Raw genomic sequence first — 21,988 nt, forward strand, 5'->3', positions numbered from 1 at the left:
GAATTTTCATCAGTGATGCTGCAAGCCTTAGCTCTCATCTTTCATGCTTACCATGCAATAACTTCAAAAGGATAAAAAGAAAGAATGGTAATCTCTCAAAGCACCACTGTCTAGGGTCAGTCATCTTGTCTTTAGTTATCATGCATTCACAAGCAGATAATTGCTTCATTACATTATGCTTTAATAAATATAGTAATTAACATTTTGTTACAAAAAAAGAGAAAAAGCCAATAGTCAAACCATTCAGAAATGAAATCCAGAGCCCAGGGGATTTCTAGAAGAAAATGAAAAAGAATTAGACAGCGTCAAATATAGACCTCTTCAAAGGGAAAGAGATCATTTAAACTTCCCTTTTACTTACTGAAATACATTCTGCATATTTTATTGCTTTTGTCATCTTGCTTGTTATAATCCAGCCAGTGAATGTTCAAAGAACATAAAATCCTACAAATAAATAAATGGAATATGAGTGAACTGACAAAAAACCAACAATTAAGATCAAGAGTCTTATATGGAAGCTTTGATTATATAAGGCAATTATGTTTCCCAGTGGTGTTCCAGGAGCATGTGATTTATCAGGAGGAGAAAAATCAGAAAGTTTTAAGCTTCATGACACTCACATGTCTAATTAGCAGAGTTTAAGTAACTTGGAAACCTTATCTGAATCAGCATGATGTCACCAGGCAAAATTTGGGGTGTTTAAGACTTTTTAGAATTAGATTTTTGGATAGTCTGGGTCAGCATGACAAGCTGTAACAGACACGGACCTTTAAACAAGAGTAAGACACATCATCATGGACCATGTGGTTGGTAACTCAGCGTTCATCTGAGAAAGTACTGAAAACTGTACCAGAGGGAGCTTGGCGGATCATGCAATGGTAGTCTCAAACAAAAGACCAAATCACTTGTGAATACTTGTGAATTTTGCTGTTTGGATTAGGGAATACCCTCCCACCAGCAACTTGCTAAAGATTTCTGACCACAAGGTAATAAAATGGAGACAGCATTTACAAATTAAAAACATAATTCTTGGTGACAAATTGTTTTAAAAGCTAAGGGCTAAGGGTGAGTGATAGTCACTCAGTTATGTCTGACTCTTTGTGACCCCGTGGACTGTAGCCTGCCAGGCTCCTTTGTCCATGGAATTCAGGCAAGAATACTGGAGTGGGCTGCCATTTCCTCCTTCAATATTGGCCAAGAGCAAAGTGCAAATATTTTATAATATTATGGTAAAATTATGGTAAAAAGGAAAAGCAATGGATGGATTGCTGTCTGATAGTCTCAGTGATTATGTTTATCTTTCAGACCCTGGAGTGAAAAAGTTATCTTTTCAGATGATTGGGGTGTTACTTCAATCAGTGCTATAGTCACAGGGAATTGTTGACATTTTTGCCATCAGCTTGTTCTTAATACATAAAATACATATGTAGGGCAGATTAAAGGCTTCCCTGGTGGCTCAGTGTGGTAAAGAACCCACCTGCCAAGCAGGAGACACAAGTTTGATTCCTTGGTCAGGAAGATCCCCTGGAGAAGAAAATGCCAACCCACTCCAGTATTCTTGCCTGGGAAATCCCATGGACAGAGGAGCCTGGTGGGCTACAGCCCATGTGGATGCAAAAGAGTTGGACGTAATTTAGCAACTAAATAGAAGCAGCAGCTGGGCAGATGAAAGGTAATACATTGTTATATAAACAGTAAATAAGGGGACTAACCAGAAGGCCAAATTCAGGTTTTGGGAAAAGGGCAGGGGTATGTCTATTGCATGTGTTTGGTGTCAAATGCAGAATGGCCAGAAGATAGAAGGGAGTAGGAACTGACAAATTAAAAAGCCTTGCTAAACAGATAAGGAGAATGGAAAAATGAAAAAGGATGTGGTGACAGAAAAGATTGACTGGACTTGATTACATTTATAGATGAAAATGGAAATTAAGAGTAAGAGGCAACTTAGTATAAAAGCCTAGCACTCTGTGTATCGATATTAACTCTACCTGTAACCATGATAGGGAATCAATGTTAAAATAATTTCTCTAAAGCTGCTGTCAGAAAAAATGCTACTATATTTATTTTTAATTAAACTCTAAGTATCTATGAGTGCCATCACCAAGAATTATTTTTAGTTAATATAACTCCCAAGTGTCTCTAGAAGAGCCTAAGTGAATAGGACCACATTTTTTCCCCACAGTAGCACATATTAACCGTAAGATTTAGGATCCTAAAGCCTTGAGAATAACATGAGAGGAAGAATGAAGGCTTACTTTAAAATTTCATGAACTTTTGTGAGTGCAAAAGCTGAGAAAGGTACGCAATGAGGGGAAAATTAGAAGGAAAGTGGGGAACAGGGAAAATCAGGTCAGGGTTTGGCACAAGTATTACTTGGCTTCTGTTCTGTCATCACCAATCAGAAGAAAATGTTTTTGATGAAATTGTTAAATTGAGAAGAAAAGACAAAGACATCATATCTTTGTAATAACAAAAACTGCTACATATTAACTCATCTCTGTTTACTCATGTAAACATGAGTGTACTTATTGGAAGGGCAAGAAAACTGTACTTTTCACATTTTGAATATCACCTGACTCCTTGGTAAGCAATTAAACGGCCCTGAACCTTACCTGGGATAAATAATGTGATTATTTGTGTTTACATATTTTTCACTGGAAGTGAAAATAAGACAAAAGTTCAGTTGAAAGAGAAGGCTAACTCAAATATTGAGAAATGAAGAGTAGGATGTAGATAGGGAATCCATCCTTGAGAAGAGGGGGTTTGAGGGCCACTGGAGGAAGGCTACCTAATATAAACACAGGCTGTTACATCCTGACTTCTAAACACTGGTGGCCACAAACTAGCCTTCCGTGTATAAAACTGGCTCTGTGGGGTACAAACTAGGTAAAACAGGATGGTTCTATAATAGTTGACAAGTGAAAAGGAAAGAAATAAACCACCTCAATCTTTAAAACCACACTTACAAAGAGAAAGCAAGCACCGATCATGGCTGCTTTGACTGTCACATCGAGATCTGCAGGAACGTGAATCCCAAAGTTGTCGGCATTGGTGAAAACATCGTTCACAAAGCCTGACCAGTACTTGGAAATCTTTCCAATTGTAAGCTTTTCATTAATGGTCTTCACCTTTGAAAAGAAAATAAGAGGCTGTAAATTTGAAGGTGAAACCTATGATTTTACATTTCCCCATGTTTACTTCACGAGATATAAGAATAATTTTATTAAATGACAGTTCAATGGCACTCATTCCTTTATATAATCTTAGGTTTGTAAATTTAACTTTCCAGTTTGTTATTCAGGAATTTTGCTTCTCTGACATTTTTTTAACCATCATCATCTCGTTTTTTCTCCTTTCTGTATGCAGACTGAGAATTTAACTGCAATAAGTCATTAAGGTCAGACTGCCACAAGATGGCAGCAGGGACATAGTTTCAATTACATAGTCTAACCATAATGATAACCCTTCTACCTGAGGTCCACATTTTAAATTTGAATTCTTCATGCAAAAAAAAAAAAAGAAAGAAAAATATTTTTGAGAAAGATTTTAGAGGAAATTTTTTAGATCAAATTAATTTCTATGTATAATTTCTTTTATTGCTAAGATTTTATAATTACTAATTTGCTTAAATATTATCAGTTCAGTTCAGTCGCTCAGTTGTGTCTGACTCTTTGTGACCCCATGGACTGCAGCATGCCAGGCCTCCCTGTCCATCACAAACTCCCGGAGTTTACTCAAACTCATGTCCACTGAGTGGGTGATGCCATCCAACTATCTCATCCTCTGTCATCCCCTTCTCCTCCCACCTTCAATCTTTCCCAGCATCAGGGTCTTTTCCAGTGAGTCAGTTCTTTGCATCAGGTGGCCAAAGTATGGGAGTTTCAGCTTTAGCATCAGTCCTTCGAATGAACACCCAGGACTGATCTCCTTTAGGATGGACTGGTTGGATCTCCTTGCAGTCCAAGGGACTCTCAAGAGTCTTCTCCAACACCACAGTTCAAAGGCGTCAATTCTTTGGTACTCAGCTTTCTTTATAGTCCAACTCTCACATCCAAACATGACCACTGGAAAAACCATAGCCTTGACTAGATGGACCTTTGTTGCCAAAGTAATGTCTCTACTTTTTAATATGCTGTCTAGGTTGGCCATAACTTTTATTTCCAAGGAGTAAGTGTCTTTTAATTTCATGGCTGTAGTCACCATCTGCAGTAATTTTGGAACTCCCCCAAAATAGTCAGCCACTGTTTCCCCATCTATTTGTCATGAAGTGATGGGACCGGATGCCATGATCTTAGTTTTCTGAATGTTGAGCTTTAAGCCAACTTTTTCACTCTCCTCTTTCACTTTCATCAAGAGGCTCTTTAGTTCTTCTTTGCTTTCTGCCATAAGTGTGGTGTCATCTGCTTATCTGAGGTTATTTATATTTCTCCCAGCAATCTCAATTCCAGCTTGTGCTTCCTCCAGCCCAGCATTTCTCATGATGTACTCTGCATATAAGTTAAATAAGCAGGGTGACAATATATAGCCTTGACATACTCCTTTCCTGATTTGGAACCAGTCTGTTGTTCCATGTTCAGTTCTAACTGTTGCTTCTTGACCTGCATACAGATTTCTTAGGAGGCAGGTCAGGTGGTCTGGTATTCCCATCTCTTTAAGATATTATCAGTCATTGCTAATTTCATTTTTATGTTATATTCAGACACTTACTGGAGAAGGCAATGGCAACCCACTCCAGTACTCTTGCCTGGAAAATCAAATGGACAGAGGAGCCTGGTAGACTGCAGTCCATGGGATCGCAAAAAGTCAGACACGACTGAGTGACTTCACTTTCACTTTTCACTTTCATGCACTGGAGAAGGAAATGGCAACCCACTCCAGTGTTCTTGACTGGAGAATCCCATGGACAGAGGAGCCTGACAGGCTATGGTCAATGGGTTTGCTGAAGAGCAGGACATGACTTAGCAACTAAAAAACAATACCATAAATATTAAAACTCTTAAGTACTCCTGAATTATAGGGCTTATTTTTATTCTTTACTCTTAGGAAAGTTATGCCAAGAATTTTTGGAGTGCGGTGGACTTACGACAGCCCATTTTGTAAAATGTACATTGTATTCTAGGTGAGTCATGTTCCCTGAAATCCTGTAAACTTAATGTCCTATGTGAGATATACATGAATGAATAGAGTGAATAAACAAAAGAGAAATACATACTTTAGACTATTTCCTCTAAGATTTATTTCTAGGAAAAATTGCTAAGGAAAAGGGAAAGAGGGGAGCAGAGGATGAGATGGTTAGATGGCTTCATCGACTCAATGGATGTGAATTTGAGCAAAGTCTGAGAGATCGGGAAGGATACGGAAGCCTGGCATGCTGCAGTCCATGGGGTCGCAAAGCGTCGGACACCACCTAGTGACTGAACAAAGCTGTTAAGATAGTTCATGTTCTTACACATTGAATTTGCAAGTACTTACTGTCTTCTGATTTACACACATATGTTTATATGAGAATTGATTGTTTTACAAAACGAAGTTAGCAAGTCTTACTTACATAGCTTTTAAATTAATGGTATTTTAATGGAGTGTGCTCTTGAGATCAGAATTGGGACATGTTACCACCAGGGATATAGGAAAGAAGATGTAATCTCAGCGATTCTAAACTAAATATATTTGCTTTATACCATAGGTGCTATAATTCCACATACATCAAATTTTTGTAGTATGTACTAAAAAAAAATTCCTGAACTTTCTGTCTCTGGAATTATGAGTTATTATTGGCATGTACAATATTACTTATTCCATTATTTCACAAATATATTATTTTCTGAATTTACTTCAGAAATATTTCATGATTTGAACATTTAAAAAATTGAATTATGTTGCAAAAAATCAGGACCTAAGTGACAGTCCTTCATTTGTCAATCGTACCTCAAAATCCACATCGCCAAAACAGCCACATGTTGCACAAGGACCAACAATTTTCAAAATATCTTCTTTGTTTGCATTTTGGATTGTGAATTTAGGCAGAAAGGGGTCCCACTTCTGTGCAACATAACCAACTATAGAACCAGGAGGGGCTTGGATTTCTAACTGTAGGAAGAGATAATAATAAAATAAGATTTCCTAAGTTACTGTATTTTAATTTTACTATAATGTCTGCTTACTTCTAAACAGTATATAAAAGATTCTAAATATCTGCTTCTATGGGTTTTTAAGATAATTTTTAGAAACAAAGAAAGTCGCTGTATAGATACATGTTCCTCATGATTCACTAAAGGTCCATGTCGTTGATCTTCATTTCCTAGGAGAACCTGCCCCAGGCCTGTCTTCTGACCCTGGGTACTGGCTTCTCTGCCGTGTCTGTTCCAAGCACAATAGTTGGCCAAGTACTGAAGTTGTTTCCTATGACGTGCTTCATATCCATCCCCTCTTGGTTGTTGTCACAACACACATCTGTTTTAAGCCTCACTTCTTGATTCTTATAATTTTTTTTCCTCTTCGATTTGTCAACTTCAGCTTCTCTGTGCTAACAAATGCTTCTTGGAGAGTTACGATTGTTACACACCAGTTTGATTTCTGTTTCATTTTGTCCAAAGCATTAAAAGAATATCATTTGCATTTTCAGAGCTGACTAGTATATTGCCCCATTATCATTCATCCCCCTAATTTCTTAATTGTCCATAATACTGTATTTCAACATATTTATTTAGTCAATTCAAATACTTTGTATTAATAAAATAAGCTGGAATTGGGTGAAAATGATGAATATTGTTTGCTTTTAAATCAAGCCAACTCTCCATCACCTGACCTCCTTTTGTCTTTTCTTCCTTGTTAAGTTCATAGTTTTATGTGCATGTCTGTAGCGTTTTTGGATAGACAAAGGTATTCTCAACAAGACTTTTTAGAATTACATAGATTTGTTCTAGGATCACCTCTAAAGTAAGTGATTTGATTTCAACCAAATTTAAAAATATACTAATCAGCATTAGGATGCATCTTATGTTTAATTTATGTGACATGGGGTTACTTTGAAATAAAATATTAATTGTCAGAAATGTTATAATGGGTGTATATTCTGGGTTATACTGACTTTAGCATCTTGGGGCATATTAGATCTTGAATATTCCCAGTAGAAGGATAAAAATTCTTGGGCTGCAAGAATTTGAATACCTTATCAATCCAATCACTTGACCAGATAATTGCCTATAAAGAGTTGCAGAATTAGCTTCAACATATATTGTTAGAAACTTCTCTACTTAAGGAGAGTTCCATATTAATATTTACTTCCCATTGTGCTAAGTAGAATATTTATACATAGGCCCTCAATAAAGAAACTTGGGATTGAAAAAAGATACCTGGATCAAATCCCTCTTATGATATATTCTAGATGTGTGATCATAGGTGAGAAACCTCTAAGCCTCAGTTTCCTCCATTGCAAAATGTAGAGAGTGAAATCTATTTCTTCTCACTTAGAGGTTCCTGATATCAAAGATATCAAAGTAAGTATATATTCCACATAAACTTACCTGCATCATGTCCATGAAAGTTATTACTATAGATTCACTAAAAGGTGATGAAAATCTATTATATATTAAAATATAATAATCAAATGATTCCCTCTAGAAGAATAACTCAGTCTTTGCTGAACCTTGAAGCTTGTCATAAATGGGTAAATGGAACGTGAGATTCTGTTCTAAAAATAATACTGACCCAAGAGATTCCTTTAGGAGAGTTTAGTATCACTCAGCACTCTCTGAACTTTGTGCCAATGAGAAGATGAAGAGTAGGTCTGCTTAAGATATTACCTAGCTAATACAGAGATTCAGGAGGATGTGTCTCATTTACATGATGCATGAGCTGTCTTTCCAAATTAACACCACGGAAGCCACTATAGTTTTTCATTGGAAATGAAAATAAGTTGTTCTGATCTTAAAGGAGCAACATTCTAATTCAACCAGTTGAAAGGTTAATGGCCTGGTATCGCCAGCTGAATGTCATTTATTAAAGAAATAATTGCTAATCTTTCCAACTGTGGAAAATAAAAGCACACCCAGGTCAGTGACTAACCTCTTGTAGGTAGCAAGGGCACCAGCAGCTGTTACACCTCAAGGGCCTGTTGACTGTAATCACCTCTTGACCTGAGTTATCGGTGATCTTCAGAATGCATGATCGCAGTGTGGAACAGAAAGTACGGTTGAAGCAGATGCTTTCCTCCACTGCAAAGTATAGTCTTTGTCCCAAGCTGTTTTTAATCTCATATTTGTTGGCGGTCTCAGTGCCTAGTATCACTAATGGAGCAAAAAAAAATTTATCAAAATCATGCTACTGCTTAGGATCAGACCTTTCTATGAGTAAAAATCATAGTGTTATTAAACAAAGCAGCTTGACTGATTAGTTATTAAGTATATAGTATCTTCTTCAGATGAATCTATTTCTGTACTCTAAATGTTGAGGATTTAGCCATAGAAATCAAAGTAGACTCTGTGAACAGAGCTGTGCAATTGATAAATTTTGATTCCTGTTATAAGACCTACTTGGACACTTGTAGTACTTTTCAACTAGGGAAGCAATGCTCTAAAGAAGAATCATACTCAAATTATTCTGTCATTGTTATGGAATTTACTGGGACAACTCACAGTGATGCTAATGCTTCTGTCTAAAAGTCTATCTGGTACTATATCTACAGCTTCATGCTATCCATTTATTTCAGTTTTGACATACCTGAGGCGTCATATAGAAGATTAAGGACGAACATACTTAAGTAATTTGAGTATTCATCATTATAAATTTGTGCCCTGTTAAATGATTTGGTTTTTGATGAATTACTGACAGTATGATAAAACAGTAGAACTTTATTTTGATGTTTTTTTGTTGGTCTCAGCCTCAATTTCCATGTCTGAAACTGTTAAGAAAATTTAAATTATTAGCAGCCATGGAAATGACTAAATAGCTTTTATTACTTCAAGATTAAGAATAATGTTACATCCCTCGGAGAAGGAAACGGCAGCGCACTCCGGCACTCCTGCCTGGAAAAGGCCGGGACAGAGGCCCCGGCGGCCGCAGTCCCGGGCCACGTGGCTGAGACGTGCGCGCGGGGTGGAGGGGGATGGCTGTAGCAGTGAAGGGGTAGAGCTGAAAACAATAGTGTTACATTCCTAATGGCAATATCATCAACGATTTGGGGAGTCTATACTTTTAGGCTTATCTATAGCACACTAATAATTTTACTTTCAATGGGAGAGAGGTCCAAGAGGGAGGGGACATATGTATACCTATGGCTGATTCATGTTGGCGTTTGACAGAAAACAACACAATTCTGTAAAGCAATTATCCTCAATTAAAAAATAAAAAAAGAGAAACCTTTCCCAGAAAAAAATAGACCTAGTGCTCTTTTTTATTTAATTCTATCCTAAATATTCTAAATATTTAACTTTATTGTTTATAAACTACTTAGTTTTACAATTTTAATAATTACAGAATGTACTTACTTCCAAGAAGTTCCACCTGCTGGTGTATAATTATCAGGTCTAACTGTTAAAAGATGACATGAAGGAAATAAAAAATATTACATCACAGGTCTTTGAAAACCTTTGCAGCAATTACTATTAACCTGTTTACTGGACTACATGAAATTAGGTGTTTTTCATGTTCTCTGTGAGGAAAATGGTGGAAAACAACTCACATTTTATAATGAAGGAAAAAAAAAAAAGCTAACATGGTTTTTACTCAAGTAAAAATTACAAGGACCTTGAAAATTTCAAAGCAAAATTGCTCTGAATAAGAATAGGAACTGGGGTTAGCTCTGAGTTTTTCCTGTGGTAATAAGATAGCTCTTGGAAATTATACCAACACCCTTGAGAATATTTTTAAACCGTCTCTGAATAAGAATGCCTATAAAGTTTTAAGCTTCTTTCTCACTCTCTTTCTTTAAAAGAAATGAGCCAAGAGGATGCAAACAGTAATGACCTGCATGCCTGGCCTCTCCTCTCAGCCCGAACTCTTCCACTCCATCATGTAGTAACTCATTCCTGACCATGATGGAAAGTCTGTTAAAGCTGAGAAAGGCTATTCTTTAATTTCTTTTCTTTCAACTAAGGGAAAAAAATCCATAAATCCTGTCGACAAAATACCAGTTTAAGAAGAAAAGAGTTAAGCTTCTAAATGCATGACACATTAAAACTTGCCTATGCAATTAGAAATGAAGTTAATTTATAGAGATAAATCAGTCTCAGGTAGTTGAGACATGACTATGTTAAATAGAATATAATACAAATGGTTTTTTAAAGGAAATATTTAAAATATGTTCTTAGAATGAATTTTATCTGTGTATATTTTAATTTTCATATTCAGCACTTAAAGATTCACTAAGGTAAAATCATGAACACTGAATACAGTACTGATTATTGCCTTTTTGAATGCTTCATTTTCTATTTTGCCTTAAAATTTTCACTTTATTCTTCTTTCACATTAACAAACTCACTGATAACTTCCAAATAAATGTAGTAATTGCTAACATTTGGAATTGATTGGGCAATCACAAACCCAAAAAATATGAAATTATCTTATTTCCTTCTTTCTTCTTGTATATCCTGAGGTAGAGGTAAAAACTAGTATCATTTCTTCTTATTATTGATAAAAGTGTACATATGCCCTCCTTTCCAAGATTCACAAACATATTTTTTACAAAAATAATTTATGATATAAGATGTTCTTTACCATATTTAAACAGCTACGACAAAACCTGTAAGAAGTCTTAGAACTGGTCTTTGTCATGTAGTGTTGGTTCTGTTCTCCTCTTTTGAGGAAAGAGGAGGGTTGACAGAAGAGGAGGGACACGCCCGATTGTTCAGCAGCGGATCTGTGTAGGCTCAGACGGTAAAGTGTCTGCCTGCAACGAGGGACACCGGGTTTGGTCCCTGGGCGGGGATGATCCCCTGGAGAAGGGAAGGGCTACCCGCTTCAGTGTTCTTACCTGGAGAATTCCAGGGACTGTAGCCTGGCGGGCGACATAGTTCATGGGGTATGGAAGAGTTGGACACGACTGAGTGACTAACACCTTTCCCCCCTCCTATGTAGGCATAACTTAGAGATGGAGAAGTAGTTTTGGGGTGCGAAAGTAAGGTTTGAGTTTAGGAACTTTGACTATTTATGTCATGGATCAAGTTTCAGCCCTGAATTTTAGAGACTATTAGTTGAAAAGGGTAATTGTACGCCTCTAACGTCTAATAATAGTGGTTGTTTATTTAATGACTACCTTGAGGTAGTCACTGTGCTAGATATTTGACATAGAGTCTGACTTAGTCCTCACACACATCAGAGAACCGGATATCATTACACGTAACATGTGAGGAGACAATCCCAGAGAAAGTGGTTTTGCTCAAAATCATAGAGCTTGTAAGTGGTTAGGCTGGGATATGAACCCAGGCAGTGATACCATGGATTTCAACTTGCTCTCTACTCTGCTGTACCAGCAAAACGTAACTAACCTTAGGAACTGGGAGAAACAGTTCTTAAGTGACGCTGTGGAACTTCTGAGTACCCTCCCTCCCTGTTTACGCTTATACTCACCCATCCTCTCTGATAACCTCAAATGTGATCTCTCTCTGTGGACAAACCTCCTGGATATGAGGGTCCTGGTTTTGGCTGTTCTTCTAGTTTCCTGTAAGTAGCCTTGGACCACTTATAAACTGTGGTCCAAAAGAGCATTTTCCATCTTTTGCTATTAACTGACCAGGAATTGTTGGAAACTTTAAACAGATTGCATCCTGTATTCAGGTGTTAGGACGAGCAGAACACTGCTACAGTAAGAAAGCTTCAGAGTGGACCCCGAGCGACAGCCTGGGAAACGTGTGCACCACCCACATGCATAATGTATCGGGTTTACAGGCATCAGTGATTCCGTTTAATATATGTATCGAGTTGGCCAAAAAGTTCATTTGGATTTTTCCATAACATGTTACAGAAAAACCCATAAGAAACTTTTGGTCAACCCAGCACTTCAAAATAAATGGAATCTTGCATGTGCCTTTATAAATTTTAACTCAGTACTCTGATCTGTAGGTGACTAAATAAAAGTTATCCTTTGATGCTTATAGGATAAAATATTATTGACTATTATGAATATGTTAATTTAACTTAGAATGATAATATGTTAATTTAACTCTGGGTTCGACCCCTGGGTTGGGAAGATCCCCTGGAGAAGGAAATGGCAACCCATTCCAGTATTCTTGCCTGGAGAATGGACGGAGGAACTTGGCGGGCTACTTTCCATGTGGTCACAAATAGTCAGACATGACTGAAGTGACTTAGGACAATCTATAATACATGAACAACATATATGTATACACATACATATGTAAATATATACATATATTTTTATATGAATGTGTATATAAATATATACACAAGCACACACACACACTTGCCACCTGGGGGTTTATTTTCAATTTGTTAGTGAAAACACAATTATTAATAGTTACTGGATAATCATGATTAAAAGAGTGGGTGATTTTTTAAATATTTACATTGAGATTTTAATTTGGATGCATTTTTATTGAATATTTTCCTGTTTGTTGAAGCATGCACTATTTTCAAATATTCATAATTTTATTGTGGTTTTTAGATAAAAGCTCACAAAATTCTTCATATATATATATATATATATATATATATATATATATGTTTATGTTTCTCACAAACTGGAAGAATTAAACTTAAAATGCTTATTCATCCTGTTCTGTATGCACTGCTTTAAAGCAAATGTGTTCTTTTAGTATAAAGACTATAAAATCTATTCCCTTTGAAGGAAAATACCCAGCAATTTGTGACATATTTTTTGTTTTCTGGAAAAGAGTACCAAAGGTATACATTTGGAAAACTGACTTTGTTTTAGAACTGAAGCCTGTGGGCTCATATCTCTATCAAATATGAAAAAAAAAAGTGTGTTCATGTCAAGCATCTGGCCCTAGGTATGTCATCGTTCATGGATGGAAGAAGAATATGTGATGACCATATGTGATCATCACACCCCAGCCCTCTGGCACTGGTGTATCACTTTTATCCTTGGCGAAACCTTGTCTGACAACATTCCCAAACAGCTTGCAGCAGTTAATCAACTCTAGTCAGCTATTACAGCTGATCCTTTTTGCAGATGGAAGATGGTAGGTTAGCTTTTCCAGCTCTTTTACATATCTCCCTGAGCTCTCCAGCCTCTAAAGTACATTTGTCTGCCAGTGGGTTTCTGGAGAAGGCATCTGCAATTATAAACATTTTCCCAGGAACATATGCTGTGTGCAGCTTAAACCCTATCAGGCATAACAGAAATCTCTTGCACCTTAAGGGAATTAACACAGAGATTTGATTTTGATAAAAGAGATAGACTTTATAGTTAGAAAGAGTGCCAAACAAGCTGAAAATTGAAGCACATGTGCTGACAACTCAATATTAGTGTAAGTGTATTTCTAATTTTGTGTAGGATAAATATAAAAGCATCAATAATATATACAAATATCAACTGCAACTTATGTGCCATAAAATTCAGATGGTATTTCTTGACTGATTTATTATAAGGCTTGAATCACTGCTTACCCTCCAACGACTATACAGTGACTATACTTAATAATAATATGATATTTCAAGCAAATTGTCCCAGAGATGGCAACAGTATCAGAAGACAGTAATGCTAACTTGATAGCTTGATTTCTCTTGGATTTCCATCCACCTTACCTTTTAAGATTCAGTTGATGATGTTAAGCTCTCAACTCATTGAGAAAGTCTCCCCTGAGTACTTTGATCTTTAGCAACCTTTCTCTTCTCTTTATTGTTTAGTCACTGAGTCTTGTCCAACTGTTTGTGGCCCCACGGACTGTAGCACATGCAGCATCTCTGTCCATGGGGCTTCCCCGGCAATGATACTGGAGCGGGTTGCCATTTCCTTCCACAGGGGATCTTCCCGATCCAGGGGTTGAACCTGCGTCTCTTGTGTCTCCCGCACTGCAGTGGATTCTTTACCCCTTCAGCCACCAGGGAAGCCCTCCCTTCCTTCTCTGGCTCTAGCACCCAGCCTCGCATTTTTTGTCTTTGCCAAAGAGGCTGCAGAATGTTTGGGTGAGAGGAACTAGGTTTTATACCATTTATGTGCCTTGATTATAACAGGCATTCAATTAATATCCTTTAACTAAATAGCTGTAGGTGACTAGACATATTAGACAATTCCTCTAGGATTTAAATTTGCTGACACCTTGAGCAATGAGGAGAAGAAGGATAATGTGCTAAACAGCTCAATCAAAAATGTTTAATCTTCTCTCTGTGTCAGGTAAATAAGGAAAATAGAAGTGGTTATAAAAGAAGGCAAAAGTTTCTTGCCAAGTAATAGAAATAAATAAAAGACAGATTGTATAACGCTTTTCTCACTTCGATAAGTTATTTGCTGAAGTTTTTAGTCTTGACTGGCAGGAAAGAAACCAAGTTTGTATTCGTGTTAAAGGGAAAGAATTTTGTAGAAATAGAGAGATAAGAGCACCTGGCTTAAATACTCTAGACCAGGAGGGAGGTTCCCTGGCGGAGGGGGACCCCGCTGCCATACTTGGTCCCCCGGATTGGAAGGTACGATGCGAAGGCCGTGGTCTGGGTCTGAAGCTCCCTGAAGAAAGCCAGGCAGACCGCTGCTTCTTTGGCTCTGTGCATCTGCAAAAGAATGACAGCCCCAGCCCATAAGCAAATGTAGGCCGTTTTATTTAGTCCGTCTTATAACATTTCCTGCTGCTTAATTCACTAGGTCGAGTGTCTCCCACCTAGCCTCCCACCTCAGCGTCTCCTAGCCTCCCACCTCAGCGTCTCCTAGCCTCCCACCTCAGCGTCTCCTAGCCTCCCACCTCAGCGTCTCCTAGCCTCCCACCTCAGCGTCTCCTAGCCTCCCACCTCAGCGTCTCCTAGCCTCCCACCTCAGCGTCTCCTAGCCTCCCACCTCAGCGTCTCCTAGCCTCCCACCTCAGCGTCTCCTAGCCTCCCACCTCAGCGTCTCCTAGCCTCTCACCTCAGCGTCTCCTAGCCTCCCACCTCAGCATCTCCTAGCCTCTCACCTCAGCGTCTCCTAGCCTCCCACCTCAGCGTCTCCTAGCCTCTCACCTTAGGGCCCCTTCCTTCATTTCCTACATTTGCTGTCACCACCACTTCACCTTGAAGCCAGAGAAAAAGGAATGTAGTTGTGAGAAAAAGCTGGATAATTTGGGCAAAATAAATCATTTTAGAAAATATGTTTTTGAAAGCAAGTGAAACTTCTATTCAAAGATTATAAACTACAAATGGAAAATCAATGACCAAAGAAACTAGGCATTCTCATAAAAGGATGATCTTAGACATAGATTTTGAATCATACTTAATGACTTTTGAATATATTCTCCCTTCCTCAAATATTATGAAGTGCCTCATGATTTCCGAGATTATTTTGTCTCTTCTCATCCGTCATACCGCGATGCATGGATTTAATTCAGTGGTTCTCACACCTCAGCCTGCAGCAGAACCACCTGGCCTGCCTCTGAGTTGCTTCCGTCATGTCCAGCTCTTTGTGACCCCATGGACTATGGCCCGCCAGGCTCCTCTGTCCATGGGTTTCTCCAGGTAAGAATACTGGAGTGGGTTGCCATTTCCTTCTCCAGGGGATCTTCTTAACTCAGGGATCGAACCCACATCTCTTGTCTTCTGCATTGGCAGATGGGTTCTTTATCTCTAGTGCCACCTGGGAAGACCAAAAACCACCTTGGAGGCCTTAGTAAAACACACATTTCTGGGCTCACTCCAGACTTTCTGATTCAGTGGATGGAGTGGGGATGGAGCTTGAGAATTTGCAGTTCTAATAAGTTCCTAGGTAAACTAATGCTGCTGGACTGACAATATATACTTTGGGAACTAATGAGAATATTTGAAACTAATTTATGAGATTCTTAAGGGCAGTGTAATATCTAAATTTAGCTGTGATTTCTCAATAAGCATCCAAAATCTTTTTGATTTACTACAAAGTGTAAATCCCTTTGTAGCTCATCCAACATTATACAAGATAAAATAATTACAAAATTCTAAAATGTTTGGCTTTGATTTTTCAAATAATCACCTGTTTTCTATATTATTGCCAGGTAAAATTGTTACTATTATGATTATCTCTTAGGTAGATATCTATTAGATTGAAATTTGGAAACTTACTATTTATCCTGCATTAGTCTGAAGCCCATGTGGTATTATGCATATGACCTATAAATGGTACATGCAAAATTCTTCTTTTTCACTAAGAATATACTTTATTACCTTTCTACTATTATTTTTCCCTTTTCTTCCCACATGACCACCTTTGACTATTTTCCTCATTAGATACCATTAATTTTTTCAAGACTATCTGTGTTTTCATTTCTCATCTTTATTAAGTCAAATTGTCAGACATCTCACATTTGCATTCATTACGTTTACATGTTGCTGTTTTAGATTGCGTGTATGTGTACAGCAAGGTTAATGATAGGTGTTTTCAAATATCAGAGGAGCCATTATGAAGAAAAGTAACTTGGTGGATGAGACTGTTGGATGGTATCATCGACACAATGAACATACGTTAGAGCAAATTCTGGGAGATGGTGAAGGACAGGGAAGCCTGTCATGCTTCAGTCCATGGAGTCACAAAGACTCAGACAAGACTCAGCTACTGAACAATGATGAACAACAAACTTAGACTATTTTGAAGACCTATGAATGGGAAGGACAAGGAAAACTGGTTCTGGATTAATAGGACGAGATATTTATGAAAGCTGCACAAACATGTGGATGAGCATTCCTTGTGCTTATACTAAAGTTGGAGTAACAGCTTTATAATTCACAGGAGATTTAAATGGTCTCTCTTAAGCACTGACACCTAAGTCCATGTAATTCGTGTGTGTGTGTTGAAGGGAAGTATTATTCTGAATCTTTCAAACCTCTAAAGAGCAAATTTGAAGAAAGGACTGATTTTCTTTTGAATAGTATTCATTCCTCTTCATTCATTGTTTCCCAAACATATCCTGTATGAGCACTCGAGAGGGATTAAACAAACAAACAAAAAAAATGGTGAACGAATCTAGGCTCCAAGCTGTGGTCCTTTGGACACTAACATAGACTGTTACTAGGAACAACTGGCTCATTAAGGTCATGTGTACATTTGATGTTAGTGAGGGACATTAATTGCCAGATGGTCCAATTATTATTTAACCATGAGGTTGTGGGAGTAGACAAAATGGATCTCTAAGATTATACTAGTCTGACATTTAGAATTTGGACATGCTTTAGGGGTATGACTGAATGGAAACAAACTTGTCGTTTGGCCCCATGAAAATAGAGCCCCATACTGACAGAGTTATAGCAATTTGCTTCCCCAAAGGCCCCATCCTGAACTCCTCAGGTTTGGGACAGACACAAAGGATATAGGCTTCAGAATCCCTCCTGCTCTAGGGAAAGGGGCCTGAATGAGAACCCCTCCTCAAGAGTGAGTCGCTGGGAAAACTGAGAGGAAGACTGTGTCAGATTGGGGAGAGGCGTGAACGCCACCCTAGTAACAGCACCTGGGAAACAATAAAAGGGGCCACGCATCCTTTCATTGGCAGGAGTGCCCAAAGCACTGTTGTTGTTGACTTTCAGAGGAACAGAGACAAAACTGTGATCTGGGGAACACTAGTTTAAAATGATAAAATTCAGAATAGTGCTTCACCTTGGAGATGGGGGTGTGTGGCTATTGAATAGTAAAGAGCCTTTATGAGCTGCCAGAAATATTTTATGTCTTGATCTTGGGTAGTGGCTACACAAGTGTATCCTGATTTTAAAAATCACAGGTTAAGTTTGGTGCCTTTTATGGACTTAACTGTACCACATTATCCTTCAATTGGTAAAAAAAAAAAAAAAGTGGGATTAATTTCTAATAATAACTGATAAAAGTTTATTAGATTCTCTTTGTCAATTTTATTGTTAAAAAGATTAGCGAATTACTCCAATTTTATATTGTAAGTTATTTTGCTGTGACAGAATGTGGTGGGTTACTGAATGTCTGGCAACTCGTTCTACATTACTCACATAGGTCTTTAGATTTCATGGCATTAATGCACTGTGGCCCAGATTACATCCAAAGTCTTTACTAGGAAGTAGAGACTCAGTCAGACACTGCTGAGAACACCACTCTGAGATCACTTGCTTGCTCTTCTAGGATTTTGGCTTACATGGGAGCAGCAGAGGCTTTGAAGATCTAAACTGAAGCTTCTGTTCCGTTTAGATCATCCTGAGAATGCCTGTTTTTCTCAAACTTTAAGTTTGAGATCAATGTGTTCATAAATTGTGTTTGTTTATACTAAACTAGGGGACTTCAGACCACACAAATATTTCTTCAGTTCTAATGGCATCCAATGTCCAGACTGTCCTTTGATTTAGTGGTGCTGATGGAACTGCCTGCGAAATGTGTGAAACGCCCAACTAGCCTGTATTCCCTGGGAAAATGCTAACTGCCAATACAGATTAATGGGCCAGACGACACCATGACAGTATAAATAATGTCTTTAAATCTATTTGAATAAAACTCCACAAAAATATGATAAAGTGACTTGCCCCCGAAACAAGATTCCTAATTCAAAAGGAAGCTTCATTTTTCAGTTCTTTTAAGTACTAAAGGGTCCTCTCACAGATATTTTACCCACTTTATCTGTTAAATATTTTGACTGGGTTGCAGAAACAGTGTTAGCTGTCTACTTAAAGTTTTACCTCTTAAGTTTAGTCTTGAGCCTTATCATTACTGAACATCACTGCTTTTTTTGGTAGGTTAATCATATTTTGATCATAATATTGCTTTCTAGGCACAAGTTTCTTCAAAGACTACGACCACCAGTTGAAGAAGAAACTCCTTTGAATTTCTCTCTGGCTTTGAATTTCTATCTACTCTTTTAAAAATGTATAACTAGCTTATAAATGTTTCACATCCTCTGCAACTCTTTACCTTACAGGCTTCAGTTGTTGCTGTAACTCTTGCTTGATAAAGTGATGAAATGTTTTGGACTGAGTCTTAGTGTCAGTCTTAAACGAAGGAAAGAATGTGCCAAGATTTTGTCTTCAAATATAAAAGTGAGACACACATATATTAAAATTCATGATTTTGAAGTTTCATGTCTATATTTTACAATTTGCTTGAGCTTTCCCAGTGATACTCAGAGACTAGTGTACAGTGACAAAAAGTGGAAAAAAAAATTACTTCCTTTGTTCCAAGTTAAATAGCATCCTAAGTGTATTTTGACAAAGGAAGCAAATAAGCATACACATTTCTCTAATGTGGATCATTAATTTAATTTAGGATATTTTAAATCGGTGGACTCTGTTAATCCTATTTGTAATTAGGTTAAAAGGTTTCCACCAATTATAGTGATCACAATTCTTCATGATAAAACTTCATTAGAGCCTAGAGTTTAATGGCTTCTTCTGATAATGGAAAGAAAACACATTATAATTTCATTTTTATATCATTTCACAAGTGTTTTTAGTGAGATTGCAACTCATTACCTAAAAGCAGCACATCCCTTGTCTTCTGAGAAGTTCTTTAAGTGAGACAGCACTAATGAGATTTACATTTTCAGGGATGTGAGGAGAATTTACCAGTCCCCCCTCCCAAAGTGTTTAACTAATCAGTTTGCTTAAATTAGTTTCTGTTTACTTTTTATATATAATTTACCATCAAATAAGTTTTCAAAGATTTTTGCTTCATTGTTCAGAAATATTTGCTTCTAGTCCATTAAATTTACTAGGATCTCCTGAGAACACACATTTAATTCTCTATAATGAATGGCTGTATCACATATTTTAAATAGCAAATAGGAAATTTAAAAATATTGAACTATAACACTTTTAACTTATGTATGAAAAGTTCTCTACCAATCTCTTTAAACTGGAAATATCAACTTGTGTTTGGCATTAAATATTCCCATTCTAAATTCTGTTCTGCAGCTTTTCTCAGTAAGTCATTAGGTTTATATTTTTGATAACAAAAACACTGTTTACATCTTAACTTTTGCATTCTTGTAGGTAGAGTGTTTTTTTTTTTTTTCATTTATTTAATGTAACATGCTCTTTGGCATTCAAAGTTAAAAACTCCAAAGTTCCAAAGAACTAAATGACAGGTTTTAAAGTATCAATCTCACTGATTGTAACACCTTACAACCTATATTTTCAGTCATAAGGAAAATATTATTAGTTGCCTATATTTACTCTTACCTTTAGAGGCCATGAATACGTCTTAGTCACTTCGTCACAGGCAGCCAGGTTAAAAGAGAGGCTCTTCTTGCCGCAGCAAGTAGAGACACACAGCAGGCGCAGAACTTCAGAGGGTGTCTGTGCTTCTCGGCTTACAAACCCCAGAGGAAGGGAGAGCCGGCTGCTTCCCGAGTGCTGCCTTTTATCATTTTGAACAACAGGGGGAGACAAAGCTATCATCAAAAATAAACACTACTCACAAACCATCATCCCACTTGGTGGCTGAAGGACCAATTGGAAAAGAATAAAAACCCAAGAAGGAAAATTGCAATACTTATTTTTATGGACCTTATTTCCACATAATGTTTAAAAATTATTGCTTGAAATATGTATTTTTTTCCTTCACTGCTATAGCAGAAATATTTTGTTTTTCTAATTTCTAGCAATCTCCTGTAACAGAGTCTGTGATAAAACATTCTATCACATGTAGGTTTCTGAGAGTTCTAAAGATATTTTTTAAAGTTTTAAAATGTTTGAGCAGTCATATTCTTATGTTTTCTCAGGATTTCTTCCCACTCTGTCTCCCTGTAACAAACAAGAAAAAAATTATTTCATGCTATTTATATACATAAATATATATTTAGCTTATTTTTATTTGAATGTTATTAATCAGAGGAATTTGAAAATGCAAACCTTCAATAATCTAAAATTAACTGAAACACAGAGGTAATATTTCACTGCTTTGCATTTAAATTTTTTTCCCAAGGGGAAAAAAAAACTGTAACCTTGACTAGCCAGCTCATATTTCTCAATGCCCATGGAGATTTTGCTCACCAAGTCGTGCCCTTGTTGATATAATTCGCAGAGGTTGAATTAGTTGGATTTACTACTTTATCAGCCACACTGTCTACTTCTAAAAATAGTAAAGTGGCCTGAGAAGGCATGGATAGTGATGAAAAATCATAAAGTCAGCTCACAGGTTGTAGAGCAACAAAAGTGTAGGATCTTCCTATTTGGCAAAGAAGTGTTTCTTTTTGTTTTTGTTTTGAAGTGTTCGAGGTTGAAATGAGTTATTTGAGTTATAATTTTGCATAAAATGTATATAAATATGACTAGTATTTTTAAATTACATTTTATGTTTACTAAATTTCTTAGTGTTTGCCATGGGCATCTGAAAAAACTTTGATCTAAAGCAAGTAAATAGTTATTAAAACTATCAAACATGATATTTTAAATTATAGTCACAAGGGATCAGCTAATTTTGACTTTGAACAGAGCACCAATTTTAAAACAAAGTATAAAGATCTAGTGGAAGTGAGAAATAGATTCAAGGGATTATGTCTGATAGACAGAGTGCCTGAACAACTATGGGTGGAGGTTCGTAACATTGTACAGAGGGCAGGGATCAAGACCATCCCCAAGAAAAAGAAACGCAAAAAGGCAAAATGGCTGGCTGAGTAGGCCTTGCAAATAGCTGAGAAAAGAACAGAAGTGAAAGGCAAGGGAAAAAAGGAAAGATATACCCATTTGAATGCAAAGTTTCAAAGAATAGCAAAGAGATAAGAAAGCCTTCCTCAGTGATTAATGCAAAGAAATAGAGGAAAACAATAGAATGGGAAAGACTGGAGATCTCTTCAAGAAAATTAGAGATACCAAAGGAACATTTCATGCAAAGATGGGCACAATAAAGGACAGAAATGGTATAGACCTAACAGAAGCAGAAGATATTAAGAAGAGGTGGAAAGAATACACAGAA

General features: G+C 37.1%; 1 protein-coding gene across 1 annotated transcript; it reads right to left on the minus strand.

The window, feature by feature from the left end:
* Nucleotides 1–161: 161 nt before the first annotated feature.
* Nucleotides 162–20,331, minus strand: PLSCR5 (phospholipid scramblase family member 5). Its single transcript, XM_043875216.1, has 8 exons — nt 20,254–20,331; nt 14,519–14,682; nt 9,486–9,528; nt 8,065–8,285; nt 5,926–6,087; nt 2,967–3,128; nt 362–444; nt 162–274 (listed from the first exon to the last, which is right to left on the minus strand). The coding sequence occupies exons 1-7, from the start codon at nt 20,264–20,266 to the stop codon at nt 406–408; spliced, it is 804 nt and encodes a 267-aa protein (XP_043731151.1). The 5' UTR covers nt 20,267–20,331; the 3' UTR covers nt 162–274; nt 362–405.
* Between the last annotated feature and the right edge of the window lie 1,657 nt (nt 20,332–21,988).

Source organism: Cervus elaphus, chromosome 19, assembly GCF_910594005.1.
Source record: "Cervus elaphus chromosome 19, mCerEla1.1, whole genome shotgun sequence".
NCBI lineage: Eukaryota > Metazoa > Chordata > Mammalia > Artiodactyla > Cervidae > Cervus > Cervus elaphus.

Excerpts from the sequence above, each read along its gene's own strand:
- PLSCR5 (XM_043875216.1), bottom strand. Across the intron at positions 8,286-9,485 it reads GCAGGTGGAACTTCTTGGAA|TGATACTAGGCACTGAGACC; the intron begins GTAAGTACATTC and ends TTGCTCCATTAG. Across the intron at positions 3,129-5,925 it reads TTGGCGATGTGGATTTTGAG|GTGAAGACCATTAATGAAAA; the intron begins GTACGATTGACA and ends TTCTTTTCAAAG.